Below are 19025 nucleotides of genomic sequence, written 5' to 3' on the forward strand. Positions count from 1 at the left end.
AAGTAGTTGGTGTTTGAGGGGAAGTACCGCAGCAAGTCAGGCACGAGAGCGGTTCCGGACTTAAGATATGCAGCCGCGGGAATGATGTTGAGGATTGATGGTCGTTGATAGCTTCGAAGCTACCCAACGGCCAAGTGGGGTAGCTATCGAGCAGTTGCTCTAAGTACCTTCCACATTAGCGTAGCTTCACTTCTTATGACACGTATCAGGGAGGCCAATGCAGGGTATTCTTCTGCCGATGCGCATACCGCAGTGGGTGAACATGAGGGGCAGCATGAGGCGGGGGTCGGAGCCATCGGTAAGTCATTGATACGATGTTCCGCCGGCCGTCTCCACCTCGGGAATTGGGGTAACTCCAATACATATTTGCCCATACTCCACTTGCAAGCAGACTCACTATGTATCTTGATTCATCAACTTCTGTTCGCTACGTAGGTATCTGGGGTAAAGGCAACAAGGAGAACTGATAACGAACTCAAAGAAGAAACGCCAGGCCATGCGAAAGCAAGCAAGGTGCTAAATGCCGACCGCTCGAAAGGAAGTTGAAGAATGTCGCTAGACTATAAATGAAACGAGGTGTGACAGTCTACGTGGTCAGGGTTGTGGTATCTTCGAGGTTGCATCGACCGGGAGGGTTCGTTGTGGGTATCGTGTACGCGCCAGGGACGACTCTATACGGTCTCGACGTAGTTGCTGTGGCTGTCAGTGGAATGTTGATGATGGCATGGCCTGTGCGACTTACCTTGGGAAGATGCCCTCTCGGTTTCCGACTCTGCCTGTCCACCAGTCTGTCTCGTTATCCGTCCTCTTCAGGATTGTGATAATCTCGCCCTTCTTAAAGCCGAGATCGCCCGGCTGGTCCGCATCAAAGGTGAACTTGGCAATTGCCTGGTCGGATTGCAGTCCTGCCTTCTTCTGTCCCGTGGTTTGTCCAAATACTGGCTTCGGCGCCGTCGGTCGGCCAGGCTTGCGATCGCTGTACGAGTAGTCGTCGCCGAAAGTAGAAGAGCGGCTCCGGTTGTCCATGCGGTCGAAGGTCTCGGTGGGATTTGCGCGAGTAGAGAAGGAGCGGTTGAGACCTCCTGGTGCCGAGGATGGCTGTCGGTCGTATACGTCATCCGCCCATGTAGATGAGTGCTGCGGTCGGTCTCGGTACTCGTAGTCATTGTGTCCCTGGCCCACGGAGCCTGTGCGGTCACGACGCACGCCTTCGCCCATGGCTGAGCCCTCGCGGCCCTGCCATACTACGTTGTCGCGCGAGTTGTCGTAGACGGGGATGTCGTTGTACATGGCGTCGTTGGTAACATTCTGCGCTCCTCCTACTCCGGCAAAGACTCTTGAGTTGAGAACCTGCAGGAGCGGCGCGGCGGCTGGTGGTGGGGGGACTTGGCCGCTGAGAATCTCGCGGGCAGTCCATCGGCGGCCGTAGAGCTTTTCGTTGGCGTCTCTCCGCTCGATGATGCCGCTTCCCTCCAGACTGACACCAGCGAACAGTCCCTTTGTCTTGCTGTAGCTGAAAATACCAGCTACGCCCTTCAGACTCGCCGCGCCGGCAGCCTCGGCATTGCGACCGACGGGTCCTGCCGCGATGGAGACATTGCCGCCCAATGTCAACGAACCTGCCTGCGCAAACGTACGGACGGCGGATGCATCGTTGAGGATGAAGACGAAGTCGGTGAGCTCAAAGCCAATCTGTCCGCCGAAGCCGCCGCCGATGGTTCCGATGGCAGTGGGTGCCGACCACGATCCGTCCGCGAGACGGGCAACGACGACGCCCGATCCGAATCGCGCTGTGCCGAGGAAGCCAGCCTTGAAGACTGTGAGAATCGCGAGGCCCTAGGATATGTCAGCATCATGGCATGTAGTTGTGTGGAGGCCTGAGATGTGGAGTGTTTGCTTGGGCAGCTTCGTGACACCGGATGCGCGTCGAGTCCTTACCTTTGCATTGGCGAGGACATTGGGCGGGATAATCTTGTCAGGCCCAAACGCCTGTCTGGGGTCGACAAAGGATGCAAGAATCTTTCCCGTCTTACGACATTCGCCTGGAGAGCAGAGCTATTAGCGACGTCACCGGACCGCGAGCCGCGCATAAACATAGTGGGCTGCATGTGACTTACTGCTCATGGACGAGGGCAGCGGGTTGTTGAGACTGAAACCCATCTTGGCGCGCGTGTGGGGGGAGAGTATGAGGTAGTTGGGGTATCAGGAGCGGATTGCGGAGAAAAGAGCGCGGCTGCGTTGCTTATGCCTGTGCTGCCGATGGCGATGGGCAGGAAGCATGGCGGGCGGCCGAGGCGGGGATTATGTCATTGCCTGTGGCTGTGCTGGCCACACACGACGCGTCCGCCCTTGGCGACAACACTTGATCATGAACCCGACATTCACGCATCGCCACACATCACAGGTGTCTACCTGCTGCGCTTCACAGGTATGTCATCGTCACTTCTACGGTCGGCATCCGCGCCATTGATCTACTGTCACAAGTTCCGCTCACGCCAACACCAACTGCGGAAGAGTTGATCTCCTCTTCACTCAGTAACCGCCACTTACCAACTCACACCCAGTGCACAGCAAGTGAATCATTCGCGTCCACGTATACAGTGTGGCACGTTCGGCATACTGCGCCACATCATTTCTGCTATCGCATTGTCTTACCCTCATCCAGCCTGTCCGTTGCACCCACTGGTTGCAAACCCCGCATCATCACGGCCACCTGTGAAAGGAAAGAGCCATCGATCGACTCTACATCGCTTGCCAAACGTTGCATTCTTCTAGCGCCTATGCTGGTCCAAGGTTGCCGCCCAGACATCAAGCTGGGTGCACTCCATCTCGTCACGTGGTCCGCCTTATTGCTGTCCACGAGTATCTGCCACAGGTAGCCAAGATGTTCTTGGGCCTACACAATACCAGGACTTTTTCCAGTTAGACTCGCCTTTAGACCCGCATTGAGCAGGAGGTACGTCTGACATGCATCAACATTGACACTCGCTACTGGTAAGACCAGATGCGGCAGATGAAGCGAGATACCTTGTCTCATCGTGAGGTCAAGCGAGGCTGTTTTACAATCTTCCTGCATATACATGCAAACGGATAGTAGACTCAGAGACGCAGAATCTGCGCACGCGACCCACGTATACTGGAGTCCTCATAGAACCTGCTGCATCTTGATTACTTTCCTTCTCGGACACTAACCCCGATACTGCTAACTCACTCAGTTCTGCCCTTGCTTGGCACAGCCGTGGTAGCGCATTACAAATCTTGGAGTCTAAGCGAAGCAATTGTCAACATTGCATACTCACGCCCTAGCGTATGTCTCTACACCCTGTGTCTCCTCTGGATAAAGTATAAAGGTGCCGCGATGTTCTCGCCTCGATATGAAGAGACGTGCTCTCAGCCCTCTGTGTGATACGACAAGGCCAGCACAGAATGTCGACAACTCAGACCATCGTTCCCCTTCGCGACCTCGCATCCCCTGCCGACTCTCAGGTCCACTTCACCCCAAGCAAAGCATCTATCCCATTCGAGCAACACTCTGACCCAACCGGCCTTGAGGACTCCGAACAGCCTCCCGCTGATGCAGCAGAAGCCATCCCAGATGGCGGCTACGGCTGGACCGTCGTCGCATCCTGCTCCTTCCTCCTCTTCTGGATCAACGGCTACACAACCGCATGGGGCGTCCTCCAAACCGCGATTTTGAAATCACCCGCGCTAAACACTAATTTTCGCACCATCACTTTCGTCAGCAGTTTGTATATGGCTGTCATGGTCGCGTTTGGCATCGCGGGGATAAGAGTTATGAGGTCTTTTGGTGTGCGATACACGGGCCTTACCGCAACGATTCTTTTTGGAATGAGTCTGGTTGCTACAAGTTTTACCTTGGATCATCTCAGTGGCTTGTTTTGTATTGCGGGGCTGTCCATGGGCGTCGGGACGTCGCTGTTGTATGCGGCGACTAATAGTCTGCCGTTGCAGTGGTTCAGCTCTAAGCCGGGTATTGCAAATGGTGTTGTCAAGGCTGGTGGTGGTGTTGGCGCGACGGTGCTTCCGCTTGCTGCGCAGGGACTCATCGACAAGTTTGGCCTGCAGTGGACGTTTCGCATCTTGGGCACCCTTATTATGGCGACTGATATTCCATGTACATTGCCGTTAAAGGAATGCACGACGACTGGCACGCTTTCGCGGTTCGACTGGTCGCTGTTGAAGAACGTCCCTTTCCTCACGCTGACCATGGCCGGTGCAGTCGGCGTCTTCGCACTATTCGTACCGCCCTTCTTCCTGCCGCTGTTTGCGAGCTCGATCGGTTTGTCAGCCGGAACTGGTGCAGGACTGGTTGGTGGATTCGGTGCGGCAACAGCAGTCGGTCGTATCCTGGGCGGATGGACATGCGATAAGATCGGTGCCTTCAACACGTTGATGATCACCTGTCTGGTCAACTCAGTCAGCATGCTAGCCATCTGGCCAGTCAGCACGTCGTTGGCTCCTCTATTCGTCTTCGCTCTCGTGAATGGTTGTGCGAATGGCAGCTTCTTTGTCAGTCTACCCACCGCCGTCACCGTGGTCGCTCCACATTCGGCAGCGGCGTCCATCGCTGTTATGGTATTCTTCTGGACTCCAGGTTATCTCCTTGGCGCTCCTCTTGCGGGGCTGTTGATTGAAGCGACTGGTGCGGCGGACTCTACTTCGATTGAACCGTACAGGGCTGCTATCTTTTACGCTGCGGGGACGGGTGTTCTTGCCACTTTTCTTGTCCTCGTCGCGCGCCTACGTTTAGACACTAAGGTTCTGAAGAGATTGTGAGGAGTGCGTGTGCGTGGTGGGAAAGAGTTCACATGTTCATCGTATTGTAATGATCTGATCGTTGTCTTCTTGCACGAGCGCAAGGCGACGATATAGCAGACCATCTATGTACCTGGATCGATACTGTACAACACCTTCAATATAGAGCTTTTCACGTCTTCTTCCGCCCAGCTCATCTTGATAGCATTCTCTGCCAACCTCTGTATCTCCAAATTGGTAAAGTTACAGTACTTCTTCACCACAAGCAAATTCTCCCACACCCACGTATCCTCCATAAACGCCGGGTCGTCGCTCGCAATACTAATCACGATACCGGCATCGAAGAGAGCGCGAATACGTTCAAATACCTCGTCCATCGGTTGATGCCGAATATAGCTCCAAGGACAAATTGTCATTCCGAGCCCCTTCTCTTTAATCAACGCCATGAGATTCGCATCACCGGCGGCGTTCAGTCCATGGTCGATTCGATCCGCACCTGTGCCCGCGATACTGGATGTCACCTGGCGGATATGTTCGAGGGGATACGGCTTGCCAACATCACAATGCGCTGTAAGACGAAAGCCATCATTCCGCGCACGGACAAAGATGTCGTCAAACAGCGAAGGTGGCCTGTCGACTTCATTTGAATCAAGACCGATGCCAACAATCACATCGCGGTATGGAAGCGCTGCCTCGTAATGTTGCATCGCAGACTCTGGTGATTCGTCTCGAAGGAAACACATGATCCATTTCGACTTGACCTGTGTTTTACAGTTAGCAAAGCATCTCTCTTGAAGGGACTCTCGGGGCTTACATTGAGAATCTGATCAGCGTCCCACGTCGCCTCTCGGAATCCGCGCATCATCGCCTCCCAACTCGTCCCTACACGCGTATGCCCCTGCGGATCAAAGAAAATCTCTGCATAACGCACATTCATGTCGTCAGCACGCTCGTAATACTCCATAGCAAGATCATAGTAATCCTGCTGCGTTTTCAATACCTCGAAGCCGCCGTAATACGCCTCGAAGAATGAGAGCGTCTCTTCGGTGTTGTCCATACGGTTCCCAGTACGCGGCTTCAAAGTATCGTGCGAGTCTCGCAACTCATCAAGTGAGGAGAAGGGTTGACCGGTTCGGGGGTTCATGATGGTTTGGCCATTTCGCTGGGAGAACTTCCATTTGAGATCGGCACTTATGATTCCTTCGATGTGAACGTGAAGTTCGACTTTGGGGATTGCTTCAATGTAGGCGTCTTTTGTGGCTGCGATTGAGCGTCGGAGGTCTCCTCGTCCTGCTACGGAAAGTGCGTTTTCGACGTCTGTCATCGTGGTTGTAGGGAGGTGTTTCGTGAAATCGAGTTGTCAGCGCAATCAGCAAAAGCAGTGCTGGCAGTTCCTGGTGCTATACTTAAGCTTTTGAATTCGTTGTTGGCGCAACTTTTAGATACAAGAGTAGTTCGATATATGCATGCTACTCCGTGACTCACAAAATTCTTCGGCTTATCATCAACCCGATCAAGCGGATATTAGCCTAACATGCAAGCTGGAGAACGGCGCGTCCCGATTAATTGCTGGCAATAATTTGTATACTCTATCACTGATAAAAGAGTGCTGCGTAGTAACGTTATCTTGGTGTGACGTCCCGAGGGCTGCTTCGAGAAGCATGCCAAGCCTACCAAGATCAAACCGAATGCGGATCAATGGGAACAAGACAACGGTTATCATAACATGTGCGAAGAAATTTGAAGAAATAGTACTTTTCTAGCATTATAGCTGTGTAGCGTTATGACGTTAGGATAAATATGTACAGCAAATTAATTCTATGATATAGCGAAGATCCAACAGCGCGCGCATCCCAACAGCTTACAAAGCCCAAGCAACGGCACCAAAGACAATCGCCATGACACCGCCAGCAACGTTGTCGACGGCAGCAGCACCAGTGAACTGAGAAGGGCTGGTCGACGTGGCGTTTGCCGGACCGCTGGGCATAGCAGCACCAGTTCCAGTAGGCACCATGGTCATGGTACCGTTGATCATGTGTGGAGGCACAATGCCAGATGGCATATGGCCCATGGTTCCGGACGGCATAGCGACCATCGAGCCGGGGTGCATTGAGCTAGCAGCAGGCATAGGATTCATCGCAGTTGAAGACATGACGGGAAACTCGCTGGACGGCTTGAAACCCCTGCAGAGACCACCACTGCAGATGTTATACGCACACTGATCATCGCTACTGCACTCGGCGTTGAAGTTTCCGCATCGCGCCATCAACATAGCGTTGCTGGCCCAACACTGCACACCATTGGCACACTGGTCAGGCTTGACATAAGGATTGCAGTCAGCGCCGAGAGGAAGGGAGCCAGCAGGCGCAACGACGGTGGGTGACGGGGCAGGCTGAGGTCCTTGGTTGGTTGGTGTGACGGCACCGCTGGTGACCATTGCTGACGCCGAGGATGAGGCCGAAGAAGATGCGATGAATCCGTTGCAAAGGCCGTCGGTGAGGTTGCAAGTGTTGTAGGCGCATTGCTCGTCGCGGGTGCATGAGGCTTGGAAGTTACCGCATACGGGGATGAGGCCGGAGTTGACGGCGTAGCAGTTGGCGCCGAGTGCGCAGGGCACGCCGCCTGGTGTGCAGTTCTCGCCGACAGGAACGGTGGCGCTTGTGGGAGATGCGGCTGCGGGGGTGGAAGTAGTTTGCGCTGAAGCAAAGGACGCGGCCGCAGCGATGGTGAAGGTGGTGTAACGCATGTTTGTTGTTGCGGAGAGATGCTTCGTGAAGTGAGTGGTGTTGAGATGCTGGAATGAACGAAGCGAGTGTCGTAGGATTGTGATGATGTGGTGATGTTGTGATGGAGATGAGAATGATGCAAACGAGGGTGAGACTATATACTCATAGTCCTCGTGTTGTTGCGCGGTTTAAGCTGTCGTACCTGGACGACGATAGTTCAGCTAACGCCTAGCGCTCGTAACCAGCCTCCGGATTCGCCACATGGTGCCGGTTACACGGGGCTACCGCGAATGACGATGTCCAAAGAGCCGAAGCCACCTCCGCAAATGACACACGTCCGTGCTTGAAAGCTTGAATAGAATATTTTTGGACCTTCTAGTGCTGTATAGCGTCGTCGGGATGCTGCATCTTGGTCGCTCGGAGTGGCGCCGATGTGAGCCGCAGTGGCCGCGTCGCTCCGACCGAACGTTGGCGGATCATCATCCTTTTCCGTTGGAAGGTCTCGACTTCGCGACTTTGGTGCAGTCCACGCAATGTGAGGCACATCTTGTCTTCTAGGTGCTCTGGCATGCGCAATGCTCTACACAAGTGACGGGACGATTGTGAGCAAGTAAGACTTGGATCTTGAGGCCTGCACGGACCGCAAAACTGCGGAGATCAATGCGCTTTACGATCATCCCAGTTCTCTGGCCCACTTTCCCAGCCCTCTTCCCTGAACACTAAACATCTTGGACTACCGTCGTCATCAATCCATGCTCTGAACATGCCTCCACAGTTAAAGTCTTGTACTACCGTCACCTTGCTGCCAACAACTTCTATGCCAATAATACCCCCAGTTCCTTCATGGGTTGCGCCCCAACGGTCTCCAGCAGATCGCTGAAGCTCACCGTCAGGCCCGGCCATCCATGTTGTTGCGCTGGAGAGTGATGAGCCAGAGAACCTTGATCTGGCAGCTGTAGTGCGAGCTGCGCACGTGCGAAGGAACGAGTCGCCGTTGCCGGTCCCTGAGAGACCTACTGTGTGGCGCGCCGACACGGGCTTCTCGTATGGCTGTGCTGGCGATGATGTAGTTGCCCGTATTGTGGATGGCCCAAGCGAAGGTAGACAGTCGCCCACTATCCCACGTATATCGCCTCGTGATAGTTTGTCAATCGGCGGGGCGACGCGGGCAGTAGGCTGGTACAACATCTGCGGTCCAGCGGCCTTCTCCTCGTGCCACTCTTCAGCCCAGAACCCTGCACCGATGGTCGGCGTATCTCCAATGCGCCCAGGAACTTTGTTCGTCAACCCACCTGTCGATGTTGCCGTGCAGACGGTACCGAAGCTGTCAACAACGACCGCACCACACGTTCCAAGCGGAATGTAGTTATCCTTCTCCCAGTCGCTCATGGCGTCGACGCTGACGCCCATCTGCGCCTTCTTCGCGTCTTCCGCAAGGCCGCGTTGATGTTCATCCCACCTCTTCTGGGTGAAGAAGTAGCTTGGGTCCACAATGTCAAGCCCCCAGGCCTTTGCGAGACCCTCTACGAACTCTCCGCTATATTGGCAGTGGTCGGCTGCACCACCGCCGTCTGCTTCTTCGCCTTTGATAAGCAACTCTCTCGCCAGCTTGATGGGGTTCTTGACGTGGCTGAGCAACATGCATCCCACGCCTCGTTTCTTATAGCCGTTCGAAACCATGATGCTGCATTCGAGTTCGTTCTTGCCTTCGCGCGTGAAGACTGCGCCTTTGCCGGAGTTGTATAGCGGGTCATCTTCCAGAAGTGTGACGGCGTAGGTCGCAACGTCCAGCGCTGTCGATCCTGGTTTGCGGAGAAGCCCCTCCACTTTCCCCAGGATTGTGAAGAGCGACATGCGATAATCATTGTAGCGATCCCGAGGAATCGAGGTGCGCGTTAGGTTGCCCGCACCGCCATGGATGATGATGCGGGGCTTGACGTGAGCGCTCGCGCTCGCGGACGCAGCCTGCTTTTCGGTCATGGTACCTAGGTAGCTGTTGTTGCAGTTTCCTGGATTCTGTACACTGTGGTGTTGGCGATAAGGCTGGCGCATGTGAACGGTAGGTGCCTGGGGCGTCGGGTTCGACAGGTGAGATAGCGCTAACCAAGAGCGGGATGGCGTGCATTTGCTGTGCCACCTTCCAAGTCGTCTTGGGATGGGGTCTTCGTCCCTTGCCTCTCATCACAGGCGCGACACCCCATACCTCAGTGAGCTCACGTTGCTCCAAAGACGATACTTCTGCCACATGCGGCTGCTTAATACCTCCACGTTAGAGGCGCAAGAATTCCTGGAAAGCCGAGTGCCCGAGTACGTTATCCTCTCTCACATTTGGAGGGAAGAGGAAGTCACTCTTCAAGATCTTTTGTCTGGCAAAGCACCCGCGAGGAAAGGCTATGCAAAACTTACGGGCTGTTGCAAGAAAGCGAAAGTTGATGGGTTCGCATACTGTTGAATTGACACTTGTTGCATCGATAAGACTTCAAGCGCTGAGTTATCCGAGGCCATCAACTCCATGTACCAATGGTACAAGAACGCCCGCGTTTGCTACGCCTACCTAGAGGACGTTTTCCAGAAGCCCGGAACGGAAGATTTCAAAGCTTTCCGCGATTTGAAGTGGTTCACGCGAGGGTGGACACTACAGGAGCTCATCGCGCCTTCAATTGTTGAGTTTTATGACGCATCCTGGTCGGAAATCGGGACGCGCAGCAGTCTCAAAATTCTGTTAACGAACATTACTGGTATAAATCGGGACATACTCACTTAGGAAAATCCTCTCGATTACGCGGTGGCCGTAAGACTGGCATGGGCAGCAAGTCGCGAGACCAGTCGTTTGGAGGATCAGGCATACTGTCTTTTCGGAATACTCGGTGTGAACATGCCCCTTCTTTACGGCGAAGGGGTACGCGCATTTCGACGCCTTCAGGAGGAGATGCTTCGAGTCGACGAAGACTACGCTCTGTTTGCCTGGGATGCATTCTCCCCGACCGAAAGCCTTCTAGCCAGGTCGCCTTCAGATTTTGACACCTTTGAGCCGGTGCTCGAGTTGCTTTCTGCGGAGCTAGCAGGTGGATCGGAGTCCTTTCTCCGTGAGCACTTGTCGAAAACTTGCTTCTCCGTACTTCCACCTCCGGAAGATTACTTGCCTCCGCACCTGACCAGTCGTGGTTGCTATCTCAGTCTACCTCTACTTCGTCACCAGGACAGATCTCGGTATGGCTGCCTTGCGTGCTTAGAGCGTCCGAATTCTGATATCCTCCTCTTGTGCGTAATGTTGCGTCAAGTCGAAGGCAGCGAAAATGGTTTCGAGAGAGACTGGGACACCTTGGGGGAACAAGGTAACTTGATTCTTCTCCCCATGAGTGCTTTGAAAGACTTTCGGTACGCTTCTATCTATGTGACAACATCGACGAAAGACCATGCGCATGCGTCTGTCTCCATATTCTCAGTTCTCGCATATCGTGACGAAGGTCGTTCGATGCTGCGAATCTCAATAGACTCCGCGCTACGCTCCCGAATTTTACGCTTTACTATGAATAAGGATAATGCGCGACCCTTTCCTACAGAGGGAGGGTATAGTATAGAGACGATCGCTGCTCTGCCGGGTATGTGGTCCGCTTGTTATACTGGCAAGAAAAGCGACACTTTTCATTCTCAGTCTACTCTTAGTGTCAGTCTGAAGCTAGTAGTTGTCGTTCACGTAAATGAGAACTATAACCCTTGGTTCGACACTGAGATTGAGCCTAACGTTCGCATTCAAATTCCAGGCGATGGGCCAGTGCCACTATCGACGTGCACATGGCTATTAACATCGCGGCCAACGTTGGATCGCACTCTAGATCGTAAAACTCTTCGAATCCAGGACACGATATTCAGCGAAGATTTCGGATGGTTCATCCGCTTGTCTATACAGCGTACAGGTTCAGCACCTCTTGCACCAGACATGAAGCAGTACGTGCTTACGCTCTTGAAAAAGTAACTTTGCACATAGCTTCTTTCTTCAATTAGTCGAATTGAACACGAGATATTCACATCAATACCACTACGTCAGCGTATTCCCATCCCCACCCTCAAGCCCCCCATCCACCCCCGCCCTCTTAACATCCACCTCCTCCTTCCTTTCCCTCACCTTCGCCACCACCTCCGCCGGCCCCTCATACCCAATAGCCTTTAGCCACTGCGGATCAATATTCTCCAACTGCAAATACGGGCTAACATCCGCCTCGGGAAACTGCTTATTGCGCATCGCATACCCCATGCCCAAATGCGCCCAGGGGTTCTTATGCATATACTCAATATGAAAGTCTTCATATCGCGGCGTCTCAATAGCTTCAGCGTATTGGTTCGAAGAGCCTGGCCAAACGGCATTGACGCGGCCGGTGTCGTTGTTTTTGTACCAAGATCTGCATTCACCTTTCCAGACTGTGTGCTTGACCCATTCTTGCGCATGCTCGTTGAATTGATCGGTGATGTCTTGACGCGGGACCCAGAATTTGATGTGATCGCGTTGCATCTTCTTGATGATTTGGATGGTGTATTCTGCGACTGCTAGCAAGGGACCGGTAACGGAGCCGTTCTCGACGGGCCAGGTTGGGCCGATGAACATTAGCCAGTTGGGCATGTCGGGGCATGCGAGGCCGAGGTAGCCTTTGGGCTCGTTCTTCCACTTTTCGTAGAGGTCGACACCGTTCTTACCGATGATAGGGAAGCGGGGGCGGTAGGTTACGTCGAAGCCGGTGGCGCAGACGATGGTGTCGACTTCACGCTCAATGCCGTCTGCACCGACGACACCGATTTCTGTGATCTCATTCACGGCGGTGAAGTGCACATCGACGTTTGGCTCCTGAATGGCTTTCATGTAAGGGTCGCCCGGGGTTATGCGACGGCCTGCAATGTGTCAGTTTGGAAGCAATGTTGGAGGCTAGACGCGACTTACAGCCGACCTCAAACTTCGGGGTAAATCCGTTCAAGAGTCGCTCATCCTTGATAAACTCCCTCATTCGTTCTCTGAACAGATCCTGAGCGCCTTTCTGCTCTTCACTTCCGGCGTAGAACGCTCCCCAAAGTCCGTTGATCTGGTTCTCGATGTCTTTGGCGTGGGCGACTAGCTTGCGTGGGTCTTTCCGGAATTCCTCGCGCTCATCTTGTGAGTACTCCTTGTTCTGGCCGTAGTTGTTTGCAATTTGGACAAACCACACCCCGGTTCGGACGAAGATGTCCATATGCTTAACGTGTGGTTGCATGTTAGGTACCGTTTGAATAGAAGAAGCGCCAGAGCCAACGATAGCCACGCGGTCGTCCTTCCACTGCTCACTTTGATAGTCCTTCGGCCATGTCGCGGTATGAACGATGCGGCCCTTGAAGCTGTTGATGCCTTTGATACCAGGCCACTTGTAGTTGTTGAGAATGCCGGAAGCGTAGAGAAGAAGGTCACATTCTTCTTCGAACTCTCTTTCTTCGCCGGAAGATGACTTCTGGCGGAGCGTAACCTTCCACTTGCCGACATCGTCTTGCCACTCGGCTCGAACGGCTTCGGTGTTGAACGTCATGTACTTGCGCAAGTCAAACACATCGCAGACTTTTTCGAGGTACTTTTGGATGTCTGGTGCGTATGAGAAGAAGCGCGGCCAGTCTGGGTTGAGAGCAAAGTTGAGGGTGTAGGCATGGGACGGGACATCGCAAGCACAACCTGCAATAAGTCAGCTCAATCATACGATGGTTCATTAGCGTCTATACCTGGGTATCTGTTCTCGAGCCATGTGCCTCCTAAATTGGCGTTCTTCTCATAGATGACATGCTCGACGTTCTGCGTGTGTTTCTGTATCTGATACGCCATTTGAATACCAGACAAGCCGGCTCCGATGGTCACCACTTTGAGCTTTCGAGATGATGGGTCCTGAAATATGATGAGTGCTTTCATATGAAGCGCAGAAGGTCTCAACGCACATTATAGACTATATCTGGGACGTTGTAGCCGCCAGATCCAGGCGTTGAGTAGTCCCATTGCTTGCCGCTTCCTATGGTGTTGAGATCCGGCGCCATTTCCGAGGATATCGTACGAAAGATTGGGAAAGTAGTTGTAGGTTCATGGTAGACGGATGGAAGACCGGAAGGTCACCGCTTTGTAGAGCGTCACAGGTTACTCCTATGTCATGTCGCATCGGGCACCAGGCGCCGGGCGTATTAGTCGCCAACGCTGACAGCTTTGCGTAACCCAGAGAATGATCTACGGAGCAATATCTGGTAGGACAGCATGCATCGGGGCGGAGGGGCACAATCGCGACATTGGCCTTTGATTGACGGTCCAGTCGATACTGTGCGGGGTTGTTGCGGGGTACCACATCTCCGAGGTCGAGGACTAATCGATGGATCAAATGACACTATGAATAAGTAGCTCAGATCGCAATGCTCTTGTTCTCTCACACTGCTCAGGGCGTATAACTATTGTGCACGATGACTGAGGTGTCGGAGGAGCTAGGCCTCGACCTGTAATCACAGAACCACGATGCGTCCACTCGGATTGCGATTGCGTGCTGGTACCACTGTGAGCATTATTTTCACCTCGTACGAGGAACAAACCAAGCAACTGCGCTGCCATCTACATTGGTATAAAGACTAGATGTGGTGAGATTCTAAGACAATGCTACAAAGTGGGCGTGAGGTTGCGAGTCCCTGGGGGCCTTGGATTTACAGACATAACGCTAACCCCGAAGGTGGTTTAGCGTTCGGTTCATCGCCCCACCTTCGCATTTGTCTCGAGCTGGGTAGCCCTCGCTGTTGCGCTGATTCTCCTTGACAAATAATGCAGACACTGCCCGAGTATCGAGAAGAAGAAATTCTGTGCGACGGTCGCGTATGATATATAACAGTCAATTATTGTATCAGTTCTATCCATCCTACTGTCCAAAACCAATCTTCGTTGCGAACAAATTCAACAACATCAACTCATCAATCCCCTAAGTTGTCCAGAGCCTTGTGCTCAGCAAACTCCACATCAAGCAACTTCTTAATCGCATCATGATACTTGTCAATTCCACTAGGTCTCGACATCGCCAACATGAGATCATCGGGCACATCTACCCCCTTCTCAAGCTCACACGTTAGGTTGCGGGTAAACAAAGTTAAGCCATGCCCTGCTTTCATAAACGTATACGTGATCCAACAGTACCCCGGAACACCACCGCTTCCGTCTTCCCCAGCAGCGATGTTGTTGACCTGACGAAACGCGAACTTGCGGCCGCGGTCGGCGATTTCCAAGACCCATTTTGGGTGATAGGTGTTTTTGGGTAGAGCGACCTTCTCGGTCCAGACGTCGCCGACTTTGAGGGGGAGGGACAGGTTTTGGCCTGGGGGTAGGCCGGAGCTGCCGGTGTAGGTGCGACCCCAGTTTGAGGGGTTGGAGACGAAGTCGTAGATTATTTCGGGTGGGTAGTTGAAGATAGTTTCGGAGGTTACGCTTATGACGCCCATATTTTGGAGGTTTTGTGAGGGTTGTGGTTGGGGTGTAGTCTTCGAGATACTATCTATTCTGATTTGGTGTCAAGGTGAGGATGTGAAGTCAGCGGTCGTATTAGAAAGAGATCAGAGAGTGACAGGAGGACATGATATAGGATGTTAAGTATCTTGAACATGGTGCCGTGATAGCACCTCTCCAGACCATCATAATTGGAACGAACGAGTATCGGCTATTCACGCACGCCGATCCTCTGACGTATGTCACGATGACTGATCCCTACGTTTGGCCTAAGCTACCATTAGACTTGCTTTTGCGCTGCTCTTTGGAATTGTGGACGAACAGGCTGGATGAGCTCCGCACACCGATCATTCAAGCCTGTTGGACTTCATCATGGAATACGTCCAATGTCGCGCGTGCAAAGCCTAGATTCGCGCATCGATGTCAGAGGTTAAGTACGGGGACTGCAATATGTTTTGCGCTTGTTGAGGATACTCCTCACTTGTGTTGACATATATTGTAATCCTGTCATCTATGCCTCCTTGATCAACTTGCGCGTCGCACTCTCCATCCAGAGCTTGGTGTACAATCTGTGCAGCCATTGAATGTGCCCTGGTTGTGGACCAGCGTCCTTGCCCTCTGGCGTTGTGTCTACGAAAACAGACTTCAGGTGGAAGGTAGCCATTTGCGCTGCGTCGTCTTTAGAGACCTCCATGGAGAAGAGGCCGTCCGAGGGTCGGGGTTCGGAAACGTGTGGTGAGTCGCCGCATCGAACGATGACCTATGAAGAAACATGAGTTAGCTAGCATTCTTTTCAGTAGAAGGTACGATCTCACCTTATCATCCTTGTGCTCTACAACCTCAAAGTGATCCACAATCTTCGTCCCAACCTTATAATCGCTCTTAGCCAACTCCTTCACATCCCAAAGATGCGTATCCCTGCCCTCCACATTGCGATACCATTTCTCCAACAACCTCCTCTGCACCCTAAACGCAACACCGCTCCAAATCCCCCGACAGAAATCCGTCGTTAGGGCCGGTTGATCCACCGATATCCTGCCTCCATCGCCCTTGACCCAGTACTTCTCCGGCAGCTTCCCATACGGAATCTGTTTTGTCGCGTGATCTATGCAGCCGGGCGGGTTGCCGTTGGGGTTATGCGCGCGGAAGACGCTGGTGGTGAGGTCGGGCGACGAGGCGTCGTAAGGGACGAATTTGGTGTTGCGCGTGTAGAAGGAGGATACGCTGTAGGCGAGGAGGACGTTGGCGCCGAGGCCGCCGGTTATGCCTACGAGGACGCCGAGGAAGCGCTTGGGGCCTGAGATGCGTTTTATTGTCGGGGGTTTGGAGATTGTGTTCATCGTGGCGGTGGGGATGAGTTCAAGCCGCGATGGAGGAATTGAGAGTGAGCGCCCTAGGTGGAATGAAAGGGGGAGGGACGGCTATCGCAGCGGAATTGTCGCGTGGGGTGGTCGGAATGTTTTGGTGTTGAGAAGCTTGGACCCTCGGTGGGTTTTGGATGCCGAGCGTGAGTCGGCGTATGCTCCTCACTCAGACACCGACACCATCATCTCATCACTTCAACTGCCTCGAATATATCCTCACAATTACATTACTGATACTAACAACAGGGCTACATATACGCTCAGTGCAGGTGCGCAAGCGCGATACCAGAGTACGCGCTGTCCGTCTCATAAATCTTCTTCTTCTTTCCTCCGTCCATATCGAACCTGTACACGGTACCACCTAGGTCGGTCAAGTAGACGTGCCGGTTCACTGCGTCAATCTTCAGTCCAATCGGCTCGTGGAAATGTCTCGCTAGCGTCACAACACCTTTCTCCTCCTTCATCTCCGCGCCAACATACGCCTTGTTCAGCGTGTTGCCGAGCGGGTACTCGCCGCGATCGGTCCAGTACAGCGTTTGGCCATCAGCTTCAAACTCCAGGTCGATGGGTTCAGGGAGGTGGTCGAAGAGTAGTTCGATGTCGGACCGGGAGGATGCTGTCTCGTTGGCAGGCATCTGCATATTGGCGCGGAAGATGCGGCCTTTGCCGCCCTTCGACGGGCCCTTCTGGGACCAGTAGAACTGTCCTGCTTCAGGGTCGACTGCGATACCAACACACCAATTCGTCTGGTCTTCTCCGTCCGCTGAGCTGGAGTTGCCTGTCTGCACGATGATCTCGTGGTTGCTGCCATCAAAGTCGCATCGGTGGACTCGGAGGCCTTCTCGATCGCAGATGTACAGCTTCTTGTTCTCATGGTCGATCTTGAGCTGCTTGGGTGTGTGGATCTGACCTTCCGGAATGATGGCTTCGATGTCGGTACCATCAAGGTTCGCTGACATGACACTGCCGTTGTTCTTCGCGGGAGACGCGCCCATGTTCGTCCAGAAGATGCGACCAGCTGAGATGGAAACGTCGATGCCGTCCGGCATGGCTTGGCCGCCGACAAGTTCGCGCACGTTGCTTCCATCCGCTGAAGCTGTCATGATCTTACCAGATGTGGCCATCTTCTGCAAATCGGTAACATTACCACCGATGCCAATGTCGAGGAAGTACAGTCTCGGCGCCGCGAGGTTGTCGTGATGGCCACTCTCGTCCTTCGAGCTTCGGGTCGTTTCACCGGCAGGATACAAACCGCCTTTACCAGACTTCGCGCCTAGCTTGCCCTTCTCGACAAAGTTCTTCTGGACCCAGTCTCGTGCCGTGGGGTCGCCGCCACGTTCTTCAACATAATTGTTCTCGATGAAAGCAACCGTATCCAATCCTACTGCATCCATCATTCCACAAGGTCCGACCGGGTTATCTTTGAACATCGTCAAAAATAGCCTGTCGATCTCCTCAGGCTCTGAGACACCCTCCGCCATGATGAGCAGACTCTCCCTCTTAATCGCAGCCCATAACCGGTTGAAGATGAAACCGGTCGACTCCTTGCGCGCGATAGCTGGAGTCATGCCCGCGTCATGAAGCTTGCTTTGCAGGAACGGCAAGATATCGCCATGCGTCTCGCCGCACGTCATGAGTTCGACAACGTTGTTACCCGGTGGCATGTAGTAATGCATGTTGCAAACGCGATGCCGACTACTCGCTTCAACCTTATCGAGCATGAACCGCGACTTGTACGACGACGAGTTCGATGCCAGAATACAGTCCTTCGGTGCTTGTTGTTGAAGCTGGCCCATGATTTCGATCTTCAACGGAAGCTTCTCTGGCAATGCTTCAACCACTAACCACGCATGCTTGACCGCCTCTTCAATGTCTTTGACAGTAGTGAACTGTTCCGGTTTCCGTGAGTCTCCGGTAAGTTTCGAGAACTCGTCCATGTGATGTTCGATATAGTGTGTCGCAGCGTTCCTCTGCTCGTCACTGAGATCGCACAACACGACCTCATACCCAGCGGCGACCCATGAAGCAGCGATTCGCCGACCCAGGACTCCTCCACCCAAAACAGCGACTGGTCTCGATGATGTGTCCGGTGCCATCCATTGCGGTTGTGTTATGCTAGATGCAGCTCGTGTTTGCGTATTCGACATGATTGAGTATGACAATGGTGTTGATCGAGTGCGAAAAGCTGTGTTGGCATTCCTCACTTTGAGTTCCTGCGTAGTTATACGCGTGCTCAAACAGCGCGTCGTTGCATAGCTCGCAGGAGACTCGGCCGAGACCCGCCGAACGCCTCTTGATAGTCGTCTAGCACAAAGAGACATCTCTCGTTGTCGTGGTGTATTAGTCTAGATGGTTATTGCGGCTGCTGAGTTATCGCTGATACTGCGACTTCCTCAAGCGCGTCTAGATGCATGATGTATACTATTGGTAGACGCTAATGCAGCCTAGAAGCATGTAGGTGTTGCGTCACTGCCCAACAACGCGGTAGGCATCCGTGCTGTGCCGCTCGGGTGGCGACGTCATTCGTACGGTGCTTTTTGTATCGTGCGAGATGTGCGTTGGGGCGTGCGAGACGTTGGGCGGTGTGATGTCGGCCGAACTGCAGGTTGCGCGAACATCGGTTGCTAACTTATGTGCCAACGTGACGATTCTCGGGATACGCGTGCAGAACTTGGAAAGAGGAGTATT

At 53.3% G+C, this 19025-nt stretch overlaps 11 protein-coding genes across 11 annotated transcripts; 3 read left to right on the top strand and 8 right to left on the bottom strand.

Moving 5' to 3' along the window:
• Positions 1-301: 301 nt before the first annotated feature.
• BKA58DRAFT_389349 (uncharacterized protein) lies at positions 302-2259 on the bottom strand. Its single transcript, XM_046170732.1, has 4 exons — positions 2118-2259; positions 1939-2042; positions 743-1836; positions 302-693 (listed from the first exon to the last, which is right to left on the bottom strand). Exons 1-4 carry the CDS (start codon positions 2158-2160, stop codon positions 672-674), a joined length of 1263 nt encoding a protein of 420 aa, XP_046022291.1. The 5' UTR covers positions 2161-2259; the 3' UTR covers positions 302-671.
• An 866-nt stretch (positions 2260-3125) lies between these two features.
• BKA58DRAFT_220070 (major facilitator superfamily domain-containing protein) lies at positions 3126-4978 on the top strand. The gene has a single exon (XM_046166216.1). The coding sequence runs from the start codon at positions 3427-3429 to the stop codon at positions 4795-4797; it is 1371 nt and encodes a 456-aa protein (XP_046022292.1). The 5' UTR covers positions 3126-3426; the 3' UTR covers positions 4798-4978.
• BKA58DRAFT_220027 (uncharacterized protein) lies at positions 4850-6368 on the bottom strand. The gene is made up of 2 exons (XM_046166214.1): positions 5591-6368; positions 4850-5537 (listed from the first exon to the last, which is right to left on the bottom strand). The coding sequence occupies exons 1-2, from the start codon at positions 6098-6100 to the stop codon at positions 4902-4904; spliced, it is 1146 nt and encodes a 381-aa protein (XP_046022293.1). The 5' UTR covers positions 6101-6368; the 3' UTR covers positions 4850-4901.
• On the bottom strand, positions 6369-7789 carry BKA58DRAFT_220033 (uncharacterized protein). Its single transcript, XM_046166215.1, has one exon. It carries the CDS (start codon positions 7520-7522, stop codon positions 6638-6640), a length of 885 nt encoding a protein of 294 aa, XP_046022294.1. The 5' UTR covers positions 7523-7789; the 3' UTR covers positions 6369-6637.
• A 370-nt stretch (positions 7790-8159) lies between these two features.
• On the bottom strand, positions 8160-9482 carry BKA58DRAFT_320486 (nucleophile aminohydrolase; the record flags this gene model as incomplete). Its single annotated transcript, XM_046167767.1, has 1 exon — positions 8160-9482. One exon carries the CDS (start codon positions 9480-9482, stop codon positions 8160-8162), a length of 1323 nt encoding a protein of 440 aa, XP_046022295.1.
• Positions 9483-9590: 108 nt separating this feature from the next.
• On the top strand, positions 9591-10166 carry BKA58DRAFT_220104 (uncharacterized protein). The gene has a single exon (XM_046166217.1). It carries the CDS (start codon positions 9658-9660, stop codon positions 9952-9954), a length of 297 nt encoding a protein of 98 aa, XP_046022296.1. The 5' UTR covers positions 9591-9657; the 3' UTR covers positions 9955-10166.
• Positions 10167-11525, top strand: BKA58DRAFT_220105 (uncharacterized protein). Its single transcript, XM_046166218.1, has one exon. The coding sequence runs from the start codon at positions 10378-10380 to the stop codon at positions 11476-11478; it is 1101 nt and encodes a 366-aa protein (XP_046022297.1). The 5' UTR covers positions 10167-10377; the 3' UTR covers positions 11479-11525.
• A 16-nt stretch (positions 11526-11541) lies between these two features.
• BKA58DRAFT_320482 (uncharacterized protein) lies at positions 11542-13541 on the bottom strand (the record flags this gene model as incomplete). Its single annotated transcript, XM_046167766.1, has 4 exons — positions 11542-12386; positions 12436-13188; positions 13236-13395; positions 13446-13541. The coding sequence occupies 4 exons, from the start codon at positions 13539-13541 to the stop codon at positions 11542-11544; spliced, it is 1854 nt and encodes a 617-aa protein (XP_046022298.1).
• Positions 13542-14320: 779 nt separating this feature from the next.
• BKA58DRAFT_220119 (uncharacterized protein) lies at positions 14321-15337 on the bottom strand. The gene is made up of 2 exons (XM_046166219.1): positions 15296-15337; positions 14321-15242 (listed from the first exon to the last, which is right to left on the bottom strand). The coding sequence occupies exon 2, from the start codon at positions 14967-14969 to the stop codon at positions 14448-14450; it is 522 nt and encodes a 173-aa protein (XP_046022299.1). The 5' UTR covers positions 14970-15242; positions 15296-15337; the 3' UTR covers positions 14321-14447.
• Positions 15338-15484: 147 nt separating this feature from the next.
• Positions 15485-16313, bottom strand: BKA58DRAFT_442156 (uncharacterized protein; the record flags this gene model as incomplete). The annotated part of the gene is made up of 2 exons (XM_046173889.1): positions 15485-15733; positions 15789-16313. 2 exons carry the CDS (start codon positions 16311-16313, stop codon positions 15485-15487), a joined length of 774 nt encoding a protein of 257 aa, XP_046022300.1.
• Positions 16314-16510: 197 nt separating this feature from the next.
• On the bottom strand, positions 16511-19024 carry BKA58DRAFT_389357 (uncharacterized protein). Its single transcript, XM_046170733.1, has one exon. The coding sequence runs from the start codon at positions 18656-18658 to the stop codon at positions 16598-16600; it is 2061 nt and encodes a 686-aa protein (XP_046022301.1). The 5' UTR covers positions 18659-19024; the 3' UTR covers positions 16511-16597.
• Position 19025: the final 1 nt, after the last annotated feature.

The sequence above is a fragment of the Alternaria rosae genome, assembly GCF_020736505.1.
Source record: "Alternaria rosae strain MPI-PUGE-AT-0040 chromosome Unknown BKA58scaffold_8, whole genome shotgun sequence".
Classification (NCBI taxonomy): domain Eukaryota; kingdom Fungi; phylum Ascomycota; class Dothideomycetes; order Pleosporales; family Pleosporaceae; genus Alternaria; species Alternaria rosae.

Coding starts and splice junctions, on each gene's coding strand:
- BKA58DRAFT_389349 (XM_046170732.1), bottom strand. CDS start 2,160: ATGGGTTTCAGTCTCAACAACCCGCTGCCCTCGTCCATGAGCA. Junction 2,043..2,117: donor GCTGCCCTCGTCCATGAGCA/GTAAGTCACATG, acceptor TCTGCTCTCCAG/GCGAATGTCGTAAGACGGGA. Junction 1,837..1,938: donor ATGTCCTCGCCAATGCAAAG/GTAAGGACTCGA, acceptor GACATATCCTAG/GGCCTCGCGATTCTCACAGT.
- BKA58DRAFT_220070 (XM_046166216.1), top strand. CDS start 3,427: ATGTCGACAACTCAGACCATCGTTCCCCTTCGCGACCTCGCATCCCCT.
- BKA58DRAFT_220027 (XM_046166214.1), bottom strand. CDS start 6,100: ATGACAGACGTCGAAAACGCACTTTCCGTAGCAGGACGAGGAGACCTC. Junction 5,538..5,590: donor ACGCTGATCAGATTCTCAAT/GTAAGCCCCGAG, acceptor TGTAAAACACAG/GTCAAGTCGAAATGGATCAT.
- BKA58DRAFT_220033 (XM_046166215.1), bottom strand. CDS start 7,522: ATGCGTTACACCACCTTCACCATCGCTGCGGCCGCGTCCTTTGCTTCA.
- BKA58DRAFT_220104 (XM_046166217.1), top strand. CDS start 9,658: ATGGGGTCTTCGTCCCTTGCCTCTCATCACAGGCGCGACACCCCATAC.
- BKA58DRAFT_220105 (XM_046166218.1), top strand. CDS start 10,378: ATGCCCCTTCTTTACGGCGAAGGGGTACGCGCATTTCGACGCCTTCAG.
- BKA58DRAFT_220119 (XM_046166219.1), bottom strand. CDS start 14,969: ATGGGCGTCATAAGCGTAACCTCCGAAACTATCTTCAACTACCCACCC.
- BKA58DRAFT_389357 (XM_046170733.1), bottom strand. CDS start 18,658: ATGTCTCTTTGTGCTAGACGACTATCAAGAGGCGTTCGGCGGGTCTCG.